This window comes from Oryx dammah, unplaced genomic scaffold (genome assembly GCF_014754425.2).
Source record: "Oryx dammah isolate SB20612 unplaced genomic scaffold, SCBI_Odam_1.1 HiC_scaffold_9, whole genome shotgun sequence".
NCBI lineage: Eukaryota > Metazoa > Chordata > Mammalia > Artiodactyla > Bovidae > Oryx > Oryx dammah.
The window spans coordinates 34,875,965-34,901,426 of NW_024070193.1; the positions used below are offsets into that span (position 1 = coordinate 34,875,965).

General features: G+C 39.5%; 1 protein-coding gene across 1 annotated transcript; it reads left to right on the forward strand.

The window, feature by feature from the left end:
* Positions 1–16,845: 16,845 nt before the first annotated feature.
* LOC120867935 (60S ribosomal protein L18-like) lies at positions 16,846–17,498 on the forward strand. Its single transcript, XM_040246390.1, has one exon. The coding sequence runs from the start codon at positions 16,886–16,888 to the stop codon at positions 17,450–17,452; it is 567 nt and encodes a 188-aa protein (XP_040102324.1). The 5' UTR covers positions 16,846–16,885; the 3' UTR covers positions 17,453–17,498.
* The last annotated feature ends 7,964 nt before the right edge of the window (positions 17,499–25,462 follow it).

A 25,462-nucleotide genomic window follows, 5' to 3' on the forward strand; every position in this document is an offset into this window, starting at 1 on the left:
GGGATTTCTTTGGAAGGAATGATGCTAAAGATGAAACTCCAGTACTTTGGCCACCTCATGCGAAGAGTTGACTCATTGGTAAAGACTCTGATGCTTGGGAGGGATTGGGGGCAGGAGGAGAAGGGGACGACAGAGGATGAGATGGCTGGATGGCATTACGAACTCAATGGACGTGAGTCTGAGTGAGCTCTGGGAGTTGGTGATGGACAGGGAGGCCTGGAGTGCTGCAATTCATGGGGTCGCAAAGAGTCGGACGCGACTGAGCGACTGAACTGAACTGAACCGAAGTGAAATTATGTCTAGTCATACCGAATATAGAAGTAGATGTTCTCACGGACAGTAGCCTGCACCAGGCTCCTCCGTCCATGGGATTTTCTAGGCAAGAGTACTGGAGTGGGTTGCCGTTTCCTTCCCCAGGGAATCTTCCTGACCCAGGGATTGAACCGAGGTCTCCCACATTGATAGATGCTTTACCGTCTGAGCCACCAGGGGACGTTCATACAGAATATAAAAGTAGATGTTCTCTATATTACTTCAAATCTTTCATACCATAAAGCCATGAAGACTAGGATGTTTACTTATCCTCTACTTTATTTGCTTATTTTCATTTCTAAGAGTCAAAAAATGGAAAAATAATTCAAACAGTTCTTGATATAATTTTATGGAAATTATTCATAATTTTAGAGTCAAATTTAGGTGTCTTTTCTCACCATACTCATTTCATATTGGGCTTTTCCGGTGACTCAGATGGTAAAGAATCTGCCTGCAATGCAGAAAATCAGGGTTTGATCCCTGGGTTGGAAAGATCCCCTGGAGAAGGGAATGACTACCCACTCCAGTATTCTTGCCTGAAGAATTTCACAGACAAAAGAACCTGGTGGGCTACAGTCCATGGTGTCGCAGAGTCAGACACAACTGAGAGACTTTCACTTTCACTTTTCACACATTCACAACTCTTGACTTATTTTTTTTAATGTGAAACAAAGAAAAATTAATTCAGCCATATATTTATATGTACTTTCTAGACTGTGTGTATATGTGTGTGCCCATGTGTGTATATAGTCCTGAGTTAATTACCACATCAGTGTTGCTCTAATAGCTATCACTAGTGATTGGGGGAAGAGAAAATTAGGACTGACATCTCCCAGTGTTAGTCTAGTGGAAGAATAAATGAAATATATTAATAAGATATAAGATAGATACAATTTTAACACAATAATCTACTAAATTTCCCTGGAGAAAGAAATGGGCCCACTCCTGTTCTCTTGCCTGGGAAATCCCAAGGACAGAGGAGCCGAGCGGGCTACAGTCCATGGAGTCGCAAAATAGTTGGACACAACTGAGTGACTAAAAAGAATAACTATTAAATTTATGCTAAGGATGATGGTGGAGAAAGAGCAAAAAAATTTAGCTTTTGAATAAGTCTGGAGAGAGATGTTAGAAAAAGGTGAACTTCACGTGGTAACAAGTCTGAACATATGTATTCATTCAAAGGAAATAAAAGTGATGTTCTAAGATAAAAGAAGCTAGGGAGTATGTTAATTGCTATACATTTATTAAGAGAAAGGACTAAAAAAAAAAAGGACTAAAGACAAGAGAAGGATTTTTTAAAATCAATTAATTAGGAGAAGAAAAGAGGTTGACATTAAGAAAGATTACCCATGAGAGATGCTTTTCCACATTCCCAAGACTTGGGCATTGAAACTGTTTTGTGTGTAAAAATACACTAGCTTCACCCTTGCCAGGAACCTCCCTGGTGACTCAGTGGTAAAGAATCCACCTGCCAATGGAGGAGACTCAGGTTCAATCCCTGGGTCAAGAAGACCCCCTGGAGAAGGAAGTGGCAATCCAGCCCAGTATTCTTCCCTGGAGAATCCCATAGACAGAAAGGATCCTAGTGGGCTACAGTCCATGGGATCACAAAATAGTCAGACACAACTTGGTGACTAAAGAATGAAAAGACTATTGTTGCTCAAAGCATGATGTACATAGTATCAGCATTAGTATTATCTGGGAATCTGTTAAAAACGCAGACACTCAGGACCAAACCCAAACTTACTAAATTGGAATCTGCGTTTTAAGAAGATCCCAGATGACTCCTAAAGGAAATCCTGAATATTCATTGGAAGGATGGATGCTGAAGCTGAAGCTCCCATATTTGGCCACTTGATGGGAAGAACTGACTCATTGGAAAAGACCCTGATGCTGGGAAAGATTGAAGGCGGGAGGAGAAGGGGACGGCAGAGGATGAAATGGTTGGATGGCATCACCGACTCGATGGACATGAGTTTGAGCAAACTCTGGGATATAGTGAAGGACAGAGAAGCCTGGTGTGCTACAGTCCATAGGGTCGCAAAGAGCCAGACACAACTGAGTGACTGAACAACAGCAGTAGGTGTCTCCTGGGCACACTGTAATTTAGGAAGCACTGGAGCTGGACTATCAAGTACAAATACTTGCCCTAAGCCACAGTACTTCTGACTCTTTTCACCATTTTATCCTCTCAGGATATTGACTGTGGACAAAAAGGCAAACTCAAAACCCTGGTTTATAGCAGTTTTACATAAAATTGTATTCCTAGCACACAGAGAGAAGTGAGTACAGAGGACAAAGAAAAGCAGCAGCTTTTGAACTTTCACCCCTTTTCAGAATTCTTAAAAATTCAGACAGCTGTCCTCTAAAAGGCATTTTCTCTTTGGCAGTTGAATCTTTGTAGTCTGACTTGTGAGCGGATCTCAAAGATTCCCTTCTGCCCAGCTGAGCTGTGCTGACTGTGACAGGCGGCATGGAGTCAATTTCCCTGCCATCCCAGCCCACCTACTTTGCCAAGCTTGTTCCCACGTCTCCTTTATCAGAGAGGCCTCAGAACCACAGAAGACAGTCAGTGACTTGACACCGGCCATAAAAATCCTTAAAGAAAGTCAATTCATTATTGCGCTTGCAGACAGAATTTGCATTTCTAACGGAGGGCTAGGACAGTACTGAATAGACCAAGAAGTTTCCTCCCAGAAGTAAAACTCTGTTAAAAGTGGTGTTGAGAGGAGGCTATTCTCCTATCTTGAGGTGACAATATTCAGATTGGTGCTTCTATCTGCCCTACTGAATACATTTGCAAATCTCTCAGGTTTTTGTCTTTATCCTACATGGAGATTTTAAGATGTAAAAAGTCCATTCAAACCTATTTCTCTCTCTTTTATATGGATTAATTTTGTAGGCATTGAATAGTATGACCGTGCAATATCTATTTTAAATCTGTGTAGGCAGAAAGTATAAATGGGCATTGTTAATCTTTTAAAAGCAAACTGAAGTTTTCAGGTTGGAATTGATTAGATTGTTAGGGTATTAAGCCCTGTCTGGGGCAGTTGGTAGGAGAGGGGATTGGGACTTCTGCTTTGTAAATAAACCTTTAAAGTGGATTTGCTGTTTCTATGGGGAAATACCTTTGATTTGGTGGTTGGGAAGAGTTGGCATTTTTCTGCTTAGGAGGAGAGCAAAATGGACCTCAAATCTATATCCCGGTTTTCTCAGATTATCAACCTGTTTTGAAAAATGAATGGACTCTATAGCATAACGTAAGAATAAAATTTGGAAAATAGTATTTAGGACAGTAAGAGCAGAGATAATAGTGGAAGGAGGATGTGCAGATGATTTTATAGAAAGAAAAATATGCCATTAAAAGTTTTAGGATAGTTTTCATTTACAGAAAAATCACAAAGATAGCACAGAGTTCCTCTCCCCTCCCAGTTTTCCTTATTATCAAGATCTTACATTACTACAGTACATTCGTTACAATTAACACTGAGTGACTAACACTTTCCCTTTCATTTTATCAGTAACTAAAGTCTATAACTTATCTTCAGATCTCTTTAATTTTTATCTGGTGTCCTTTCTCTGTTTCCAGACACCACATTCATTTCTTTGTCATGTCTCCTAATCTCCTATTGACTGTGATCGCTTCTTAGGCTTTCCTTGTTTTTGATGATCTCGACAATTTTAAGTAGCATTGGTTAAGCATTTTGTAAAATACTGGTCAGGTATGAGGTATGTCTGCTGTTTTTCACATAATTAGCCTGAGATTCAGGTTTTTGAGTGGAAGACCATATAAGTAAGGGCTTCCCTGGTGACCCAGGTAAAGAATCTGCCTGCAATGAAGGACATCTGGGTTTGATCCCTGGTTCTGGAAGATCTCCTGGAGAAGGAAATGGCAACTCACTCCAATATTCTTGCCAGAATAACCCCATGGACAGGAACCTGGTGGGCTACAGTCTATGGGGTTGCAGCGTTGGACACGACTGAAGTGATTGAGCACGGATGAGAGCCACACAGGTAAAGTGCATTCTCATCACACCATCTCAAGCATCAACATGACCTATCACAGCTGATAAAGACCTTGATTACTCAGGTCCACTATAAAGTTTCATTTTCCCCCTTTGTGAACTGCACACCCTGGAAAGAAGTTACTAAATAGCCTGTGCTTAAGAAATAGGGCGTTATGCTTTGCTTTCCTGAGGTGAAAGAGGAGGAGTAGCTACATTAATTATTTGATATTCTCCTGTATAGAAAACTAGTCTATTCTCCTTATTCATTGATTTATCTATTATATATAATTAATTTATCATTTATTTCACTATGGAATCATGAATGTTTATGTTAGAATTTGAGTTAAGTCCATTTGAGTTATTTCATTACTCACATGTTTCTGGTTTTGGCCATTTGGGGAAGTTTTTTGGCTCCTGGAATACACCATTCCTAAAAGGAGAATAGAACAGAAATGAAAAGTGAGAAATGTCTATTTAGTTCTTTGGCCCATTTTTTGATTGGGTCGTTTATTTTTCTGGAATTGAGCTGCAGGAGTTGCTTGTATATTTTTGAGATTAGTTGTTTGTCAGTTGCTTCATTTGCTATTATTTTCTCCCATTCGGAAGGCTGTCTTTTCACTTTGCTTATGTTTTCCTTTGTTGTGCAGAGGCTTTTAATTTTAAGTAGATCCCATTTGTTTATTTTTGCTTTTATTTCCAGAATTCTGGGAGGTGGATCATAGAGGATCCTGCTGTGGTTTATGTCGGAGAGTGTTTTGCCTATGTTCTCCTCTAATAGTTTTATAGTTTCTGGTCTTACATTTAGATCTTTAATCCATTTTGAGTTTATCTTTGTTTGCGGTGTTAGAAAGTGATCTAGTTTCATTCTTTTACAAGTGGTTGACCAGTTTTCCCAGCACCACTTGTTAAAGAGATTGTCTTTACTCCATTGTATATTCTTGCCTCCTTTGGAAACTGGAGCCGATTATACAGAGTGAAGTGAGCCAGAAAGAAAAACACCAATACAGTATACTAACACATATATATGGAATTTAGGAAGATGGCAATGATGACCCTGTATGCAGGACAGCAAAAAAGACACAGATGTGTATAGCGGACTTTTGGACTCAGAGGGAGAGGGAGAGGGTGTGATGATTTGGGAGAATGGCATTGAAACATGTATAATATCATGTAAGAATCGAAATGCCAGTCTATGTCTGATGCAGGATATGACACGCTTGGGGCTGACGCGCGGGGATGACCCAGAGAGATGTTGTGGGGAGGGGGGTGGGAGGGGGGTTCATGTTTGGGAACGCATGTACACCTGTGGTGGATTCATGTCAATCCATGCCAAAACCAATACAGAATTGTAAAGTAAAAATTAAAAATAAATAAATAAATAAATAAATAAAAGAAAAGTGAGAAGGCTGGAAAAAAATAGTTTTTAAGCCACACTATATAGTTTTTTAAAAAATAGAGAGCCTAGGATGTACTCACAGGAGTTTAGTTTGAAGTTCTGGGTTGACTAGGCTTTGACAACCAGTAGCAATATGTTGTTGGGGCTTCCCAGGTGGCAGTAATAGTAAAGAACCTGCCTGCCAACTCAGGAGACATAAGAGACAGGCATTCGATCCCTGGATTGGGAAGATCCTCTGAAGAAGGGAATGGCAACCCACTCCTGTATTCTTGCCTGGAGAACCCCAAGGAGAGAGGAGCCTGGTGACTACAGTCCATAGGGTCGCACAGAGTTGGACACACTGAAGCAATTTAGCATGTGGCACACAGCGATAGGACGCCTCAAGTCATTTGCCTGAACACAGAGAATAATAATGTCTGCTGCTGCTGCTGCTGCTGCTGCTGCTTCTGCTGCTGCTGAGTCGCTTCAGTCATTTCCGACTCTGTGCGACCCCATAGACGGCAGCCCGCCAGGGTCTGCCATCCCTGTGATTCTCCAGGCAAGAACACTGGAGTGGGCTGCCATTTCCTTCTCCAATGCATAAAAGTGAAAAGTGAAAGTGAAGTCGTTCAGTCCTGTCTGACTCTTAGCGACCCCAGGAACTGCAGCCTACCAGGCTCCTCTATCCATGGGATTTTGGCTTCACTCAAAACTGAGATTAAAAATGCTTCACCCTTTTAAAATAGAAAATGAGTCACTGTTGAAACACACTAACTGGGAATTCATCATGCAAATGTGATAATTTATAATGATATCCAAAAATTAGTAAGCATGACTGACAGAGAAATGACTGTAAATCTCAGCAGTGATTTTCTACAGGATTTCTGAGAAAAACAACAACAAAAAAGAATAAAAATCAACTGAAGCAATAGATAGAGTCTTTCAGATGTCTCAGAATCATATTAGGCATGAAGAGCAGCAGTTCAGATGATCAAAGTTGAAAGCATCCCACTGTCAGGTCCTGTAGCAAAATTTTGCACTCAAAAGAGCTAGAGTTGCTAGGAACCATTGATGTAAGAAGGATGTAACCCAAGGGAAAGTCAAAATAAAATTAAAATGCCTGGGGAGACACTTTTATGGGTTTATGGTATTCCTCATGGGGCACAAGTGGGTGGGTAGAAGATTCCAGATGGTCCTTGACTTAGGATGGTCCCACATACAACTTTTCCACTTTAGGATACTGAGAAAGCAATTTTCCCATTTGGTAGGTACTGTACTTGGATTTCTGAATGTGGATCTTTTCCATGGCCAGCGATAGGCCACAGGACACTCCCTTGGGATGCTCAATGATTACATTGAGGCTTGCTTCCAGTCAGCCACCCGATCATGAGGGTAAATAACTGATACACTTAAAACCATTCTGGTTTTCACTTTCAGTACAGTATTCAGTACCTTACAGGAAATACTCAACATCTTCCTATAAAGTAGACTTTGTGCTAGATACTACTGTCCAACTGTAGGCTAATGTAAGTGTTCTGACCACATTTAAGTTAGGTAGTCAGGTGTATTACTATATGCAGTTTCAGCTTATGATATTCTCAGTTTACAGTGGGCTTATGAGGACGTATCCCCATCATATGTGGAGGAAGAGCTAAGTAAATTCCTGTTATATATCTAATATCTTTTAACAGTATTGAATGTAAAAATTTCCTATTTTAGTTTATGAAGATCTGAAGCTATTAGATTGTAACATTCCTTATTGGATTCAGTGCTTAATTTCCAATTAAATTGCACTACACAGTAAGATGCCATATTCTCTAGTGAGTGTTTTTCATGAGTTAAGCCACTGCTTATTGAACACAAATTAATCAGCAAGTCATAGTCCCTGAAACTTTTAGTCTCCACTAGTACGACTTGATGACTTGAAACTAGACATAATATGTAGGTCATCCACATGTAACTGCAACATTCCTTAAGGCATTTTGTGAATAAGGTATGTATGCAAACTTGGAACAGGTCTTCACCTCAGTAAACTGACACTCTAGAAGTGATGTTCGAGTTGCTGAAAAGTTGTTGCTGAACCATGAAAGATGCCTGGATTCTTGGCCTCCAGGGGAGAAGAATTCAATCCGGGGCCAGAGACGAGGCTTGATAGCTCAGAGCTTTTGTGTAATAGAGTTTTGTTAAAGTATAAAAGGGATAGAGAAAGCTTCTGACATAGACATCAGAAGGGGGCAGAAAGAGTACCCCCCACGCTAGTGTTAGCAATGGAGTTATATAATTGTAATCAGTTATTACAGTGAATCAAAAGAATGTCTGGAGGTTGTAAAGAATTTTACTAGACCCACTCCCATAATTTACATTTTAAGATAACAGGATTAGCCAGAAGGTTTTCAGGAAGGAGGAACTGTCCTCAAGCAGGATACATTGTTGTTGTATAATCCCTAGTACAGAGTTTAAACTGAATTGTGTAATTGTGCAATTTCTGACTAAGACTCAGAAAACTAAGATCATGGCATCTGGTCCCATCACTTCATGGTAAGTAGATGGGGAAACAGTGGAAACAGTGGCTGACTTTATTTTGGGGGGCTCCAAAATCACTGCAGACGGTGACTGCAGCCATGAAATTAAAAGACATTTACTCCATGAAAGGAAAGTTATGACCAACCTAGATAGCATATTAAAAAGCAGAGACATTACTTTGCCAACAAAGGTCTGCCTAGTCAAGGCTATTGGAGAAAGCAATGGCACCCCACTCCAGTACTCTTGCTTGGAAAATCCCATGGACGGAGGAGCCTGGTAGGCTGCAGTCCATGGGGTCACTAAGAGTCAGGCACAACTAAGCGACTTCACTTTCACTTTTCACTTTCATGCATTGGAGAAGGAAATGGCAACCCACTCTAGTATTCTTGTCTGGAGAGTCCCAGTGACAGAGGAGCCTAGTGGGCTGCCGTCTATGGGGTCGCACAGAGTCGGACACGACTGAAGCCACTTAGCAGCAGCAGCAGCAGTCAAGGCTATGTTTTTTCCAGTGGTCATGTATGGGTGTGAGAGTTGGACTGTGAATAAAGCTGAGCGCCGAAGAATTGATGCTTTTGAGCTGTGGTGTTGGAGAAGACTCTTGAGAGTCCCTTGGACTGGAAGGAGATCCAACCAGTCCATCCTAAAGGAGATCAGTCTTGGGTGTTCATTGGAAGGACTGGTGCTAAATCTGAAACTCCAGTACTTTGGCCACCTCATGCAAAGAGTTGACTCAGTGGAAAAGACCCTGGTGCTGGGAGGGATTGGGGGCAGGAGGAGAAGGGGACGACAAAGGATGAGATGGCTGGATGGCATCACCGACTCGATGGACATGAGTTTGAGTGAACTCCAGGAGTTGGTGATGGACAGGGAGGCCTGGCATGCTGTGATTCATGGGGTCGCAAAGAGTCGGACATGACTGAGCGACTGAACTGAACTGACCTGATTTCCACTTTTTTTGTCACTTTTCTGTTAATCCAGGACTCACTTGTTTTTTGCAAACAAAAATGGGATAGGAAAAAACATTCAAATCAAGGATGGCATGATTTGACTTTATGTGGGCATGTACCAGAAACTTACTTTTAATTTTCTGTACCATTTCAAGCATCCCTGTGTATATGCAGCCATTCTAACTACACTTTAGCACTGGTATTAGTACAGTGACAATAATAGCAATAATAGTTATTAACTGTATACCTTACTCCAGACACTGTACTCCATTGTGTTATAGTGTATTGATTGTACCATTTAATCAAACTTCCCTGGTGCCTCATTGGTAAAGAATCCACCTGCCAAGTAGGAGACACAGATCTAATCCCTGGGTTGGGAAGATCCCCTGGAGAAGGAAATGGCAACCCACTTCAGTGAGTTCTTGCCTATTCTTGCCTGGGAAACCCCATGGACAGAGGAACCTGGAGGGTTACAGCCCATGGGGTCACAAATCACACACAACTTAACAATTAAACAAAAACAACAACAACAAAAGAATAACTCTTATTCAGTAGCAAGTTGTGGTTTGTAAAGCTCTTTCATTGTATTTTGAAGATATGAATTTCAGTCTATAAACACTAATTTGCAAGAAAATGTTATGTATTTTTAAAGACAATTCATATTTTAATCCTACCAAGAATATGCAAAATTTAACCTCAGTTTTTTTTAAAGTTTCTCCAAACTGAAAGTGTGTAGTTAATACATATGGAATATTAACTAGTGCCCAGATGGAATATGAGCTCTGATCAATGAGCCTTGGTCACCAGTCAGTAATGAGACAGTAGCAACATCAAGGTTTGTGATTCTGTATTTATCTATGACTTCTTTCTCTGTTCATCTCTATGTTCCGTGTACCCTTTTCCTCAGGTCTTGATGCCTTTTCAGAAGTTCAGCCCTGGACCTAGTATCCTCTCTACTTTCATCATTTTGCACCAGCTTTGTTACAATTCTATTTCTGTGGCAAGCACTTTGTTTACATCCATTGCATTGCCTCTGTTTATTGAGCCTTAGAAAGAGTCAGAAAGCCCTTTTGGCTGTTTCAAGTTTGTTCTTTGCTCTATCCATCTATTGAGCCAATAAGCACAAGCTAATTGAGTGCAAAATTGTAATATACAGAGAGAGAAAAGCAAAATATATTTAAAAATTGTTCAATATCACTAATTAATAGAGAAATACAAATTAAAACCACCATGAGGTATCATCTCACACCAGTCAGAATGGTATTATCAAAAAGTCTACAAATAATAAATGCTGGAGTGGGTGTGAAGAAAAAGAAAGCCTCCTACACTGTTGGTAGGAATGTAAATTGGTGCAGTCACTATGGAAAGTGGCATGGAGATTCTTTAAAAACTAAAAAACATATAGCTACCATATGATCCAGCAATCCCACTCCCGGGCTTATATACACACAAAACTCTAAATTGAAAAGATACATGCACTCCAGTGTTCACAGAAACATTATTTACAATAAGCAAGACATGGAAGCAACCTAAATGTCCATCAAGAGATGAATGGATAAGAATATGGGAGATACGCGTGCACACACACACACACACACACACACACGAATAGCATTTAGCCATAAAAAGATGAAATAATGCCATTTGCAGCAACATGAATGGACCTAGAGATTATCATATTAAGTGAAGTAAGTCAGAAAGAGAAAAATACTATTTTATCATGCTGAAATGTTTACTCTTGAAGTAAATTTATTCACTATTCCACAAATGCTTATAATGGCCTTCCATATTAAAAGTATTATGTTAGGCATGATGGAGTAGTAGGATCACTCCGTTAATTTTATGAAGCACCTTCCTTTTACAGATGACAAATTTGGATTCAGAATCATCAAGGGTTTTAAATATGATCACAGAGGATTGTTAGTGACAATCAGGATTCACATTCTGGTCCCAGACTCATTAAATTCTATCAGACTCTTCCCATCTGCACAAAACCCAGCCCTGTACTTCAAGGAAATTTGATGATGGCTTGAGGAGATAAACAATTGTTGACAATATCTACAAGATATTGGTATATGTGAAATATCTTACCTGAGTGATGTGACACGATGGTGAAGATGAGGGACAGGGCCTTCCGGCTAGAGGGGTCAAGGGTATGGTCAAAGTTGAAGTGAAATGTGATTCAAGACTGAGGCATGTTTGAGATTTCCACAAGCGAATGCTTTAGCCAAAGATACTCAGAGCACAAAAGCCAGGAGCAAGAAGTTCCACAAAATCACCTCAGTGTGTGGGAGGGATTGGGTACCATCAGTGGAAGCAGGGAAGGAAATTAAATGCTTCAGTTCAGAGTAAACATCTAAAAGAAAAGTGAGTAGTTATAGTAGGATCAATGCAGCTGCAGAGCATCGAGGACAAGAGGGTTGAAATGGTCTCTAGGGACTTCCGGGCTTCCCTGGTGGCTCAGTGGTAAAGAATCTGCTTGCAGGAGACACAGGAGACATGGGTTTAATCCCTCGCTCGGGAAGAACCCCTGGAGGAGGAGATGGCAACTCACTCCAGTATTCTTGCCTGGAAAATTCTTTGGACAGAGGAGCCTGGTGAGGTACAGCCTGTGGGGTATCAAAGAGTCAGACACGACTGAGTGACTGATCATGGATGCACGCACCAGGGACTTCTAGCAGTTCATTTGGTCTCGGGTAATCCAGTGGTCATGTATGGATGTGAGAGTTGGACTGTGAAGAAGGCTGAGCGCCGAAGAATTGATGCTTTTGAACTGTGGTGTTGGAGAAGACTCTTGAGAGTCCCTTGGACTGCAAAGAGATCCAACCAGTCCATTCTGAAGGAGATCAGCCCTGGTATTTCTTTGGAGGGAATGATGCTGAAGCTGAAACTCCAGTACTTTGGCCACCTCATGCGAAGAGTTGACTCATTGGAAAAGACTCTGATGCTGGGAGGGATTGGGGGCGGGAGGAGCAGGGGATGACATTGGATGAGATGGCTGGATGGCATCACTGACTCGATGGACATGGGTGTGAGTGAACTCCGGGAGTTGGTGATGGACAGGGAGGCCTTGTGTGCTGCGATTCATGGGGTCATAAAGAGTTGGACACGACTGAGCGACTGAACTGAACTGAACTGAACTGAAACTTGGAGATCTGTAGAAAGCATTGGGTTGGCCAAAAATTTCGTTTGTCTTTTTCCATCACATCTTATGGAAAAAATCCGAATGAACTTTTTGTCCAATTCAATACTTTATCCTAACTCTGGATATCTCTTTCCTCCTAACATGGTCTCCATCTTCTTAAGGCTTATGTATGCATTTTTGCATCTCTGAGTACAGTTGAAAGAAACACAAGGAAAGGATTTCTCGTGAATTATCTTTTCCTCTAGAATTGAAGGGGAGACTCCTGACAAACTACAGTTTTCAGAGAGATTATATAGTCCCAAGTATATTTCTTCCCTTTGGGAAGAAAAACCTGAATACATGTATCAAGTAAAATAAAAAGTTGAGATCCTTTGTCATCAAATTAATGTTTTAAAAATGCAAATGATATGTGCTTAGTACTTGATATGGCCTTTTTGCCCTCTGTTTTCTCTTTTATTGCCATCCGTCTGCAAAACCAAAATTACTAGGATGGAAGCTCCATGAAGGAAGGTGGTTTATCTACTTTATTTACCACTATATCCCTGTCACTAAAAAATATACCTTGCACATAAGGTGATAATAAAGTTTTTAGCTCAAGGCTTCCCAGGTGGCTCAGTGGTAAAGAATCTGCCTGTCAATGCAGGAGAGACACAGGAGATGTGGGTTCAATCCCTTGGTGGGTAAGATCCTCTAGAATAAGAAATGGCAACCCATTCCAGTATTATTGCCTGGAAAATCCCATAGACAGAGGAGTTCAGTGGGCTACAGTCCATCAGGTCACCAAACTCAGACATGACTGAACATGCACACAAGCGTTTTTAGCTCAGTTTGTGTTCCATTTAATGCCTTTTTGCAATTGTTCAGAAAGGAGATGCATAAATTAATTAAATTAGATAATCCCAATGATCTCTCTAAGATTAAATAACAAAACAAAACTGTAATTACTCCATTAGAAATTCTTTCATACATCAGTGTACTAGAGTGGCTCTGAAAATCAGTTAAATGGAGAAGCAAAATGTGATATCTGATGGCTGTACAAGACCTTTACTGTTTTGAATACACTCCAACACCAAGCACATCATTTAGATTTTATGACAAGATGCAATAACCAGCCACCTGTGAAAATAAAATACACTTTTCAAATTAAACTTCTTTCTAGCAGGCTTTATTATGCATATTCCCTTTGTTTTCTTATAGAAGCCAGAGATGTCACACATCAGGCATGATGAAAAGAATACCTTTAGATATTTTTTTAAAGAGAGTTTGACAAGGGAGACTGTATCACAAAGAAAAGATTTATGGTGAATAATTATGAATTGTATTGACTATTCTCATTCATTTACATCAGGATTGAGGTTATAGACAACCAATCACTTAGAATTAGTCCAATCAGATATACAGAAATCAGAATAAGCTGCTACTATTGGGCTGAAATTTTTCATGCCAAATTGACAATATGATTAATTCCAATTCCTTAAATCAGGGCATACTTAAGATTAACACTAGTTATAAATCCAACAGCTGCAGAGTTTTGCAATTAAATAGCAGTAACAGTAACCACAGTCTCTCTCCCACCCATTTTCCTCTCCAGCAATAAAGTTTTGTGTTTTTGATTTTAGGTTGTTATGAAGGCTATGTCTATAAAAGGGTGGGCAAACAGGAGATAATTTTCCTTCTATCTGTGTGTCTGAAAACGTCTTTTCTTTCTTTTCTCTCTTCCTTCCTCACTTCCTTCTCAATCCTCCCAAATTTAAAGTTATCTGTCTCTTGCCTTTTAGCATCAGTCATAGGTAATGAGAATTTGATACTCTTCTCATCAGTAGTGAACCCACTTTTTTTCCTCAGGGCATTTTTGGGAGATTTTTTTTTTTTTTAATGTCTCAGTCAGTTAGTCAGTCAGTTCAGTCGCTCACACATGTTTTTAATGTCTAGTGTTATGACATTTCAAGAAAATATGCCTGGGTTTTGTTTTTTTTTTTTTCTGGATATTCTGGGCTCATTGAAGGTTTATGGCTTTTTCATCTCTGCAAAATGATCTTCTATTATTTTCTATTCTATTTCTTTTGTTCCTTCTGAGATATTGAACCTGTGTTTGTCTCATTTTTGTAGTTTTTCCTTCATAGTTCATAGGAATTACTCAAAATTTTTTAGAACTTTTATTGCTAATTTTGGACAATTCTATTATTTTCTAAGAAACCTGTCTTGATTTTGAAATTTTATAGCATATCATTCATTTTTAAAGGTTGTAATATGTAAATCTTTCCATATAGATTATAACTTCAAATTTTTTCCTATAAATCAGTTCTGTTTCTTTTCAAACAAGCCTGTCTATTTACTTCACTGGTTCCTACTCTTCCATGTTGCTGATTTTAATGATCTCTGGTTGTCACTTCATACTTTAAAAGGACAGTGATACTGTCACAGATACCCAAATGCTAAGGTAAGAAAAGAACCAGCATCATCATTAAAGACTTTCAGTCCAGTTCAGTTCAGTTGCTCAGTCGTGTCCGACTCTTTGAGACCCCATGAATCTCAGCACGCCAGGCCTCCCTGTCCATCACCAACTCCTGGAGTTCACTCAGACTCACGTCCATCGAGTCCGTGATGCCATCCAGCCATCTCATCCTCTGTCGTCCCCTTCTCCTTCTGCCCCCAATCCCTCCCAGCACCAGGGTCTTTTCTATGAGTCAACTCTTTGCATGAGGTGGCCAAAGTATTGGAGTTTCAGCTTCAGCATCAGTCCCTTCAGTGAACACCCAGGACTGATCTCCTTTAGAATGGACTGGTTGGATCTCCTTGCAGTCCAAGGGACTCTCAAGAGTCTTCTCCAACACCACAGTTGAAAAGCATCAATTCTTCGGCGCTCAGCCTTCTTCATAGTCCAACTCTCACATCCATACATGACCACAGGAAAAACCATAGCTTTGACTAGATGGACCTTTTGTTGGCAAAGTAATGTCTCTGCTTTTTAATATGCTATCTAGGTTGGTCATAACTTTCCTTCCAAGGAGTCTTTTAATTTCATGGCTGCATTCACCATCTGCAGTGATTTTGAAGCCCCCCAAAATAAAGTCTGACACTGTTTCCACTGTTTCCCCATCTATTTCCCATGAAGAGATGGGGCCAGATGCCATGATCTTTGTTTTCTGAATGTTGAGCTTTAAGCCAACTTTTTCACTCTCCTCTTTCACTTTCATCAAGAGGCTCTTTAGTTCCTGTTCACTTTCTGCCATAAGGGTGGTGTCATCTGCATATCTGAGGTTATTGATATTTCTCCTGGAAATCTTGATTCCAGCTTGTGCTTCTTCCAGCCCAGTGTTTCTCATGATGTACTCTGAATGTAAGTTAAATAAGCAGGGTGACAATATACAGGCTTGATGTACTCCTTTTCCTATTTGGAACTAGTCTATTGTTCCATGTCCAGTTCTAACTGTTGCTTCCTGACCTGCATAGAGGTTTCTCAAGAGGCAGGTCAGGTGGTCTGGTATTCCCATCTCTTTCAGAATTTTCCAGTTTATTGTGATGCACACAGTCAAAGGCTTTGGCATAGTCAATAAAGCAGAAATAGATGTTTTTCTGGAATTCTCTTGCTTTTTCAATGATCCAGTGGATGTTGGCAATTTGATCTCTGGTTCCTCTGCCTTTTCTAAAACCAACTTGAACATCTGGTAGTTCATGGTTCATGTATTGTTGAAGCCTAGCTTGGAGAATTTTGAGCATTACTTTACTAGCGTGTGAGATGAGTGCAATTGTGCGGTAGTTTGAACATTCTTTGGCATTGCCTTTCTTCAGGATTGGAATGAAAACTGACCTTTTCCAGTCCTGTGGCCACTGCTGAGTTTTCCAAATTTGCTGGCATATTGAGTGCAGCCCTTTGACAACATCATCTTTCAGGATTTGAAACAGCTCAACTGGAATGCCATCACCTCCACTAGCTTTGTTCGTAGTGATGCCTTCTAAGGCCCACTTGACTTCACATTCCAGGATGTCTGGCTCTAGGTGAGTGATCACACCATCGTGATTATCTTGGTCATGAAGATACTTTTTGTACAGTTCTTCTGTGAATTCTTGCCACCTCTTCTTAATATCTTCTGCTTTTGTTAGGTCCATACCATTTCTGTCCTTTATTGAGCCCATCTTTGCATGAACTGTTTTCTAATGTATCTCTAATTTTCTTGAAGAGATCTCTAGTGTTTCCCATTCTGTTGTTTTCCTCTATTTCTTTGCAAAGACCTTAGCTTTTCCTAAAGAGATAATCCATTTTTTTTTTTCAGAGAAGAGTCATTTGCTTTGGGGATATTGTTTTCTTTTTCAGAGTAAATATCTTTTCCTTTTACACTCTATGCTGCTTTTGGAGAGAAAATATTGTCAAGCTATGACAATTTACAGACTATTGCAGTTAATTTCTAGTGTCTGCTCCCATTGTTTTCTCCAAACTTTCGGTACTTGATTACTCTGAAGTCAAAGGCTGGAAAGTGGTTCTGTTGGGCAGACTGAATTCAAATATGGAGTATGATTTTAAAAAATAAAATCTAGGCTCTCTCTTTCCGGACCTGGCTAAGGAGGAGGCGCCATCATGGGAGTTGACATCCGCCACAACAAGGACCGAAAGGTTCGACGCAAGGAGCCCAAGAGCCAGGACATTTACCTGAGGCTGTTGGTCAAGCTGTACAGGTTCCTGGCCAGACGAACCAACTCCACCTTCAATCAGGTTGTCCTCAAGAGATTGTTCATGAGCCGCACCAACCGGCCACCGCTCTCCCTTTCCCGGATGATCCGGAAGATGAAGCTTCCTGGCCGGGAGGGCAAGACAGCTGTGGTCGTGGGGACTGTAACCGATGATGTTCGTGTCCAGGAGGTGCCCAAACTGAAGGTGTGTGCTCTGCGAGTGAGCAGCCGCGCCCCGAGTCGCATCCTCAAGGCTGGGGGCAAGATCCTCACCTTTGACCAGCTGGCCCTGGATTCCCCCAAGGGCTGTGGCACTGTCCTCCTCTCTGGTCCTCGCAAGGGCCGAGAGGTGTACAGGCATTTCGGCAAGGCCCCAGGAACCCCGCATAGCCACACCAAACCCTACGTCCGCTCCAAGGGCCGGAAGTTTGAGCGCGCCAGAGGCCGACGAGCCAGCCGTGGCTACAAAAACTAACCCGAGAGTCTACCTTGTTATTAAAGATTTTGGATGCTAAAAAAAATAAAAAATAAAAAATAAAATCTATATGACAACTGATTACAGATCTAAAAATATAATGCTATGCTTAGCCGCTTGGTTGTGTCTGACTCTTTGCCACCCTGTGAACTGCAGCACCCTCCACCCAGGCTCCTCTGCCCATGGGGTTTCTCCAGGTAAGAATACTGGAGTGGGTTGCCATGCCCTCCTCTAGGGGATCTTCCCAACCCAGGGATCAAACTCAGGTCTCCAGCATTGCAGGCAGATTCTTTACCATCTTAGCCACCAGGTAAGCTACTACTGAAGTGGGTAGCTTATTCCTTCTCCAGGGGATCCTCCCAACCCAGGAATAGAACTGCAGTCTCCTGAACAGCAGGTGGATTCTTTACCAGCTAAGCTACCAGGAAAGCCTAAGAATATAACACCCTTCTCCTAATGACAATCCATATTTACTCGAAAAGTTTGAGGTTCTCATATTTCCTAAGAGAGTATTTTTAGACACTCTTATACTTGTAGGGTCACAAGTATCTTTATAAACAATGATGCATCTAGAGTGGATCTATCTGGATTGATAGAATTGTTAAAATTTTATATGAAATCTTTGTAGCTTATACTGGTAAGCTAGTTTGATATAGACCAATTCTCACACCGAAACCACTAGAAAAGAAGCACAAACTTACTCTTATAGCTTCTGCTCTCATCACAGGTTTTCTGGGGTATCCTATGTTGAAATCAAATGTCAGCCGTTCAGATTTTGGTTCTATGTGGCCTCAGGACTGATGTTGCTACTTTCTTACTGGCAATTGTCTGGGAGATGCTACAGGTCCCAAAAATATGCCTACATTTTCTTCCTAAATGCCCTTCTTGCTGCTGCTGCTAAATCACTTCAGTCGTGTCCGACTCTGTACGACCCCATAGACGGCAGCCCACCAGGCTCAGCCATCCCGGGGATTCTCCAGGCAAGAACACTGGAGTGGGTTGCCATTTCCTTCTCCAATGCATGAAAGTGAAAAGTGAAAATGAAGTTGCTCAGTTGTGACCAACTCTTCATGACCCCCTGGACTGCAGCCTACCGGGCTCCTCCGTCCATGGGATTTTCCAGGCAAGAATACTGGAGTGGGTTGCCATTGCCTTCTTACAACACAAAATTTGCTTTATCTTCAAGGCCAAAAAAGAGCATCTTCTTGATTTAAATCCCTCTGACTTCTCTTGTCCTTGAGCTTTAAACCCACTTTTAAAGAGTCAATATAATTAGGTCAAATCACCCTGACCTTTTCATGTGATTAAGGATGAATAAGAATAAAATCTCTTTTGATTAATTTAAAGTCAATTGATTAAGGACCTTAATTACATTTGTAAAATCCCTCTGTCATAGAAAATAATATAATCAGGGGAATGAAATCCCATCATAGTCACAGATCCCTCTCTCATTCAAGGGAGAGTATTAGACAAGGCATACACACCAGGGGTCAGGAATCTTGGAAGCCATCCTAGAATTCTGCCTACCACATCAGTATACAAGTCCATATAACCAACACCAAGAAAGAAAAAATAAGACAGACTCCTAGGATAACTTCCAGATGTTTCAGTTATTATACATAGATTTTAAAATAATAGTGTTTAGTTTTATATACTAAAAAATTGTGTTGTCATAAAAACATTATTAATGTTCTCTCTCTATTAGAGAACTGGAAATAGGATTGGCAGCTTTAACAAATAAAAACACAGAATTTCAAGTCAAAGTGAAATTTCAGGTAAATAGCAAATACCTCTCTTATTAAAATTATATCTCATAAAATAAAATATTTAGGACTTATCCGTACTACAAGGTATTTCTTGCTTATTTGAAATTTATGTTTAACTAGGAACCCTTTATTTTATTTGGCAACAGTAACTTTGAACTATAAAATAGATTAAAGTTTTGAAATCTAAAATAAAAGAAATTAAGAACCCTGATTCAAAGAACAACATATTAGATACAATTGACAACAGGATTAATGAACGGGTAGTAGGTCAGAAGAGATGTACACTGAAACATTAGTAAGAAAATAAAAATATGGAAAGATCCCCCAAAGATAAGAAACAAAGGGCATGGGAATAAAAGTCTGAAATATTTATTATCATGGTCCCAGATGGAGAAGAAAGAGACAATGGGGGAAAATACTTAGGTACTGTTGTTTACACACAGGCACTATGTTAGGGGCTTTCCATATATTAACCTATTTAGTCCTTACAACAGTCCAGCGACATTATTTTGCCCATTTTACAAATGAGATCCACAGAGAGGAAGCAAATTTCACAAAGTCACCCAGGTAGTAAGTGGCAGAGCCAGAATTTAATTCATTCTTTTAATCACTATGCTATATCGCCTACCTGAATCATGAGAAAACCACTTTCAGGAAATAAATGTTTGGCCACTGTTTTGTTTTTACACATATGAATTGTAGTAAAGGAATTCCGATCCCTACTGCAAAAGTATAAGCAAATAATTTCAAAATAAATTATAAGCATTGATATATTAGGGCTAATAAGAGCGCAGGGAGGTGGAGATTTGGTCAATTAAGAAAATTTGTGAGTAAGTTCCTATAGGAGGTGACTATGAGCTGGGCCTCAAAACCAAAAAGTTAGGTTGGTGGTTCGAAAACTTGAGCATTTATTAGAATTGCCAGGAGGGCTTATTAGAACGCTAAATGTTGTGCCCCAACCTCAGAATATTTGATTCTGAGGCCTAGGCTGGAGCCATAGAATCTGCATGTCTAATAAGCTCCCAGGTGACGGTGATACTCTGGGGCCTCTTTACCAACCAGAGTTAAGCGGAAGAGAACCAAATCCCAAACACAGAGCATGAAGAAGTGTTGAGAGGAAGATTAAACACCATTAGTATTGAGCAAGAGAAGAAAGAGGCAAAATAGAAGTTAGATTATGAAGAATCTTACAGTCAGGCTTGGTGGTATGGATTTAGAGCATAAAAATGCAATGAGCTACCCTATAAAATAATTTTTTTGAAACCTCAAAATTTTATTCAAATGTAAAAATCATACAGATAACAAGGCTTGATATGAAGAAAATAATTTTTGTGTGTGAATATTTTGGAAGAGAGGGTCAGAAGGTAAACTTTTACACATCCAAAGACTATTGGGTACACAAATATCTATGCCTAATAATGTTTTTGTCTTACCTCTTTCCTGCCTTTTCCTTGAATATATACAAGCTTACTCTGAGGGACATTATATCTGCTGATCATGTTCATTTGGGTCAGATTAAATGTTGAACACCCTTGAAAAAGCTTGAAGGGAATAGTGCTGCACTTCCAAGCCTGGTAACATATTTTAATTTATGAAGAGGGAATCACTTTGTATGAAGTTTCTTTTGGAATTGAGCAGTAGGTTATGAGTTGGGATGCCAACAAAAACAGCATTCCATATCTTATGTAGAAATGTAATCTGTCACCACCTTCTCATCCACATTTTCTCAATCCCATGTATGTACAGGTACATATACCCATATGCACAGAGCACAAACTGAATTTTAGTCTTTTTCTTTCTGACTCTATTGTTTGGGTATGTAGTTAAATTAGTAGACATAATTAATGATTTCTTTTTTCCTTGAGTAGTTACAGAGAGAACTTTGAGACATTTAGCAGCTATAGCAGCTTTTCCTTCTGTCCTTTTCTTTGTGCCATTCTATGTTAATGTTTCAAAATTGCATTGCACTAAACTACACATTTTATGTATACAAACAATTTGAATAAATAATGTGTTTGCATTCTATTGTTTAATTACTTAATGTAGGAAAACCATTTTTTTTTTCACCACAACAGTTCATCTAAAACCAATACAATCCAGTTTCTAGCATTTTATGCCCTATATTTGAACCCGAAAGGGTTCCACTACATTCTTTGTATTCTTCCAACACTTGCCTGCTAGAAATGGGAGTGTCTTTTTAACATCTGATCTTACAGTATTTATCACTCATAAACCGGAAACAACTTAAGCCCTATGAAGTATGGAGGTTTAAAGCAAATCTTTATTTAACATTTTCTGTGTCAACATTTCTCTAACTTGAACTGCCAAGCGGATTTCATAGCAGATGACTCTGGAATACGAGCAAGTGTTTGCTCTTACGTCTCAGCCATTAGTGTTGAATTAAAGACTATAAGGTTTGAATCACATGGCAGGCTTTGGTGCCTTATGTTGCTGATGCTGGCCAAGAAGAGGAGCATCTGCATATTTATATGTTTATTTCTGTGGAATACTAACAAAGCTTTGGACAGTTGACAAATATGCATCCATACCACTAAATCTAAGGGAGCATCCAAGTCACTTGCAAATAGATTTTCATGAATATGAAAACTATGTTGATGCTAAAATGATGTCATATGAGCTATTTAAAAATAATCATCCTGGAAACATTAAAAAAAATCCTTTTAGCTAACACTTATCGCAAAATATAAGGTTGGCTTGTGAATGGTGAGCCCAGTGGGGGAATGCATTAAGATTTCCTGCATATTCCCCATAAGTATATATTACACCAGCCTCTTTATATGCGTTACCACATTTTGTTCTTGTAATGACCCACTAAAGCGATAGCTAATACCATCTCCAACTCTAACCTTCACTCTAGTCTGGTGTGCATACAGCTATTCATGTTTATGGAGGGGTTCCTTTAGCTTGCCCATAGCCTTATTCTATCTTCAGAATTAAGCTTCAAAATGCCCATTAGTTCTTATCTTTACCAAAAGCAGTTTACCTTTAAATCAGTTTATCTTCTGTTCTTACCTTGGCTATCAAAATAGACACTAAATTGCTCACCTTGCTTCCGAATTTCAGCCGCCTTCAACAAATTCTCCATTTTTAAGCTCTTGCTGATAAAATTGCAAAGACATTTGAACATAGAAGCATAGTCTAAAAGACTCCGCATGGTATCTCATGTTACCAGATTAAGAAAAATAATTGTATATATAAAATGTGCATGCATGCTGTTATGTCCAACTCTTTATGACCCCATGGACTGTAGAATGCCAGGCTCCTCCATCCATAGGATTTTCCAAGAATAAGACTGAAATGGGTTGCCATTTCCTCCTCCAGGGGATCTTCCTGACCCAGGGATTAAAGCTGCATCTCCTGCACTGGCAAGCAATTTATTTACCACTGAGCCACCTGGGAAATCCATATTAAACACACATATACACACATACACACATATATATATACATGCTACAAAATTTTATGTTTTATGCATTTATAAATTATATAAATGTAAATAAATATAACACACACATAAACATATGATTCACACTTGTGTGCATATGTACTTACATATATATATAATTGATTCTTGATATTCACAGTACCTATGTGCTATAAAATTGCCAACAACACTGAATTAGCAAGTATAGAATTATTGTTCTTGGAAAAATAGAGAGTTAGGTTTTTGAGCGCCCTCTGGTTGGAATATTTTCATCAACTAATCAGTCAATGGTCTTCCCTTGTGGCTCAGAGAGTAAAGAATATGCTTCCAGTGTGGGAGACCTGGTTTCAATCCCTGGGTTGGGTAGATCCCCTGGAGGAGGGCATGGCAACCCACTCCACTATTCTTGCCTGGAGAATTCCCATGGACAGTGGAGCCTGAGGGCTACAGTCCATGGGGTCGCAAAGAGTCAGACATGACTGAGTGACTAAGCACAGCACACAATCCATCAATACATAATCTTTATTATGTGTATTTCTGTTTAAATATATATATATGGGAGTGAAAATGTTAGTCGCTCAGTCATGTCCAACTCTGTGACCCCATGAACTGTATCTCACCAGGCTCCTCTGTCCATGAAATTCTCCAGGCAAGAATACTGGAGTGGGTAGCCATTCCCTTCTCCAGGGGATTTTCCTGACCCAGAGATCAAACCTGGGTCTCCTGTACTGCACCCAGATTCTTTATTGTCTGAGCCACCAGGGAACCCCATATATGTGTGTGTGTGTGTGTGTGTGTGTGTGTGTGTGTATTCATTAACATTTGCATTTATGACCAATAGCACTATAACTCATATCTGGATGAAGCTTATTCAGCACACATATTTTCTTCTTAAGGCCCATCACAATCTTCTTGGCTTGGGAACACTAGACAGCACTTGGGGACCATTTTAAACAGAAAAATCACCAGCAGGAACACAAAAATATGTGGTGCTAACAGACTCTGTAAAGGGCATGTATATATTATTAGTATGAGAGCTCAAGCTAGAAGGTACACCACTGCCTGGTTTGACTTCAGCTGGGACAGTGTATGCTGGGTGAGTTAAATTTTTTGACTCTTAGCACATGTTCATTTATTGTTGTGACAATATCATGGGTATTTGTTTAGGGGTTACAAATAAATGTTAGCAAGGAGGCAAATTCATAAACTCACAAATATGGAATCTGTAAATAATGAGGGTCAACTGTATATATAAAAATGCCCAGTTAAATTTGAATTTATGATAAAGGCTAATTAAGTTATTTTTATGTCTCACAAAATATCTGGAACATATTTCCACACACATACAAAATCACTGTTTATCTAAAATTCAACTGGTTGCCCGGTATTTTATCTGGCATTCTTATCTGATAGCTTCCTACACTATGCTTTGCTTTCTTTATTGATTATTGTATTCCAGCCTCATTTTATTTTTCCTTTATGCTCCTCTGAAATCCCAAGACTGCTCCCTTCTTGGAGTCTCTTACTGTTCCCTGACCTCATTCCCAGGCTCTCATAACTCATTCAGGTTTTGCATCCAAACCTTTCTCCCATGTCCTCCTGTATCCCATACATCAATACTCAATATGGCTACCAGACATCATTATTTTAGATATGACTATTTTATTCATGTGTGTTTCTTATTTAGAGCCTGCTTCCCTCAAAGATTATGTTTAGTTCCACTTTGCTACACAAAAGCCTAGTATAATATCTGATATATAAAGCCTTTTAAAAGATACCTGTTGAAGAAAAATGAAGTGAAGAATAAATGGAAAGGGTATAAGGATTTAAAGAAGTCTTAGTTATATATCTGGGCTTCCCTGGTAGCTCAGATGGTAAAGAATCTGCCTGCAATGCAGGAGACCCAGGTTCTGTCCCTGGGTAGGGAATATCCCCTGTAGATAATGGCAACCTATTCCAGTATTTTTGCCTGGAGAATCCCATGGACAGAGGAGCCTGGCAGGCTACAGTCCATGGGGTCATAAAGAGTGAGACATGACTTAGTGATTAACAAACACTTTAGTTACATATGTGAAGCTAGACTACTTATTAACCTTTTGGCTCATTCTCCAAATACTGGGTTAGCCAAAAAGTTCATTTCATTCAGGTTTTTCCATAAGCTGTTATGAAAAAACCCAAATAAACTTTTTGGTCAACTCGGTATTTACAGAGCACCTTGAGCGTTGGCATGGTTCAAGTCTCTAGAAATGAAGTGAAAGATAAGGACAAGTTTTCTTTTCTCATGATCTTATTCTCTGCTAGGGCAGATAGGAAACAGACAAATGAATAATTCAATTGTAGCTTGCATCATTGTTAAGAAGGAAACAAACACAGAAATTATAAGGAGAGTAACTTGAGAGGTTATTATGGATAGAGTGATCAGGATTGCAAATTTTTGATAGGACAAGAAGAAAATCCTTATGCTATATGATCTCTGTATTTAAAAAACATTTGAACATATGTCTTAACATTCTGAAGACTGTTCTAAAGAGATTCTATTCTTGACATTATAAATTAGTGAGTGATGAGACAGGGCAAAGAATAGAAACTTGACATTTTGACCCCCTATGCTGCCATTGTCTCACAATATGTTGAATAAATTACATACACATGCACACACATGTATACACTATATTCAGTTAATTTTCACTTTACATGAAAAGAACTAACAGTTTAGATAATATAACCATTGATATAATAATGCAATTAAATTCAAAATAATCAGTATCTTCATAATTTCACTTTTCGATGGGTTTGTAC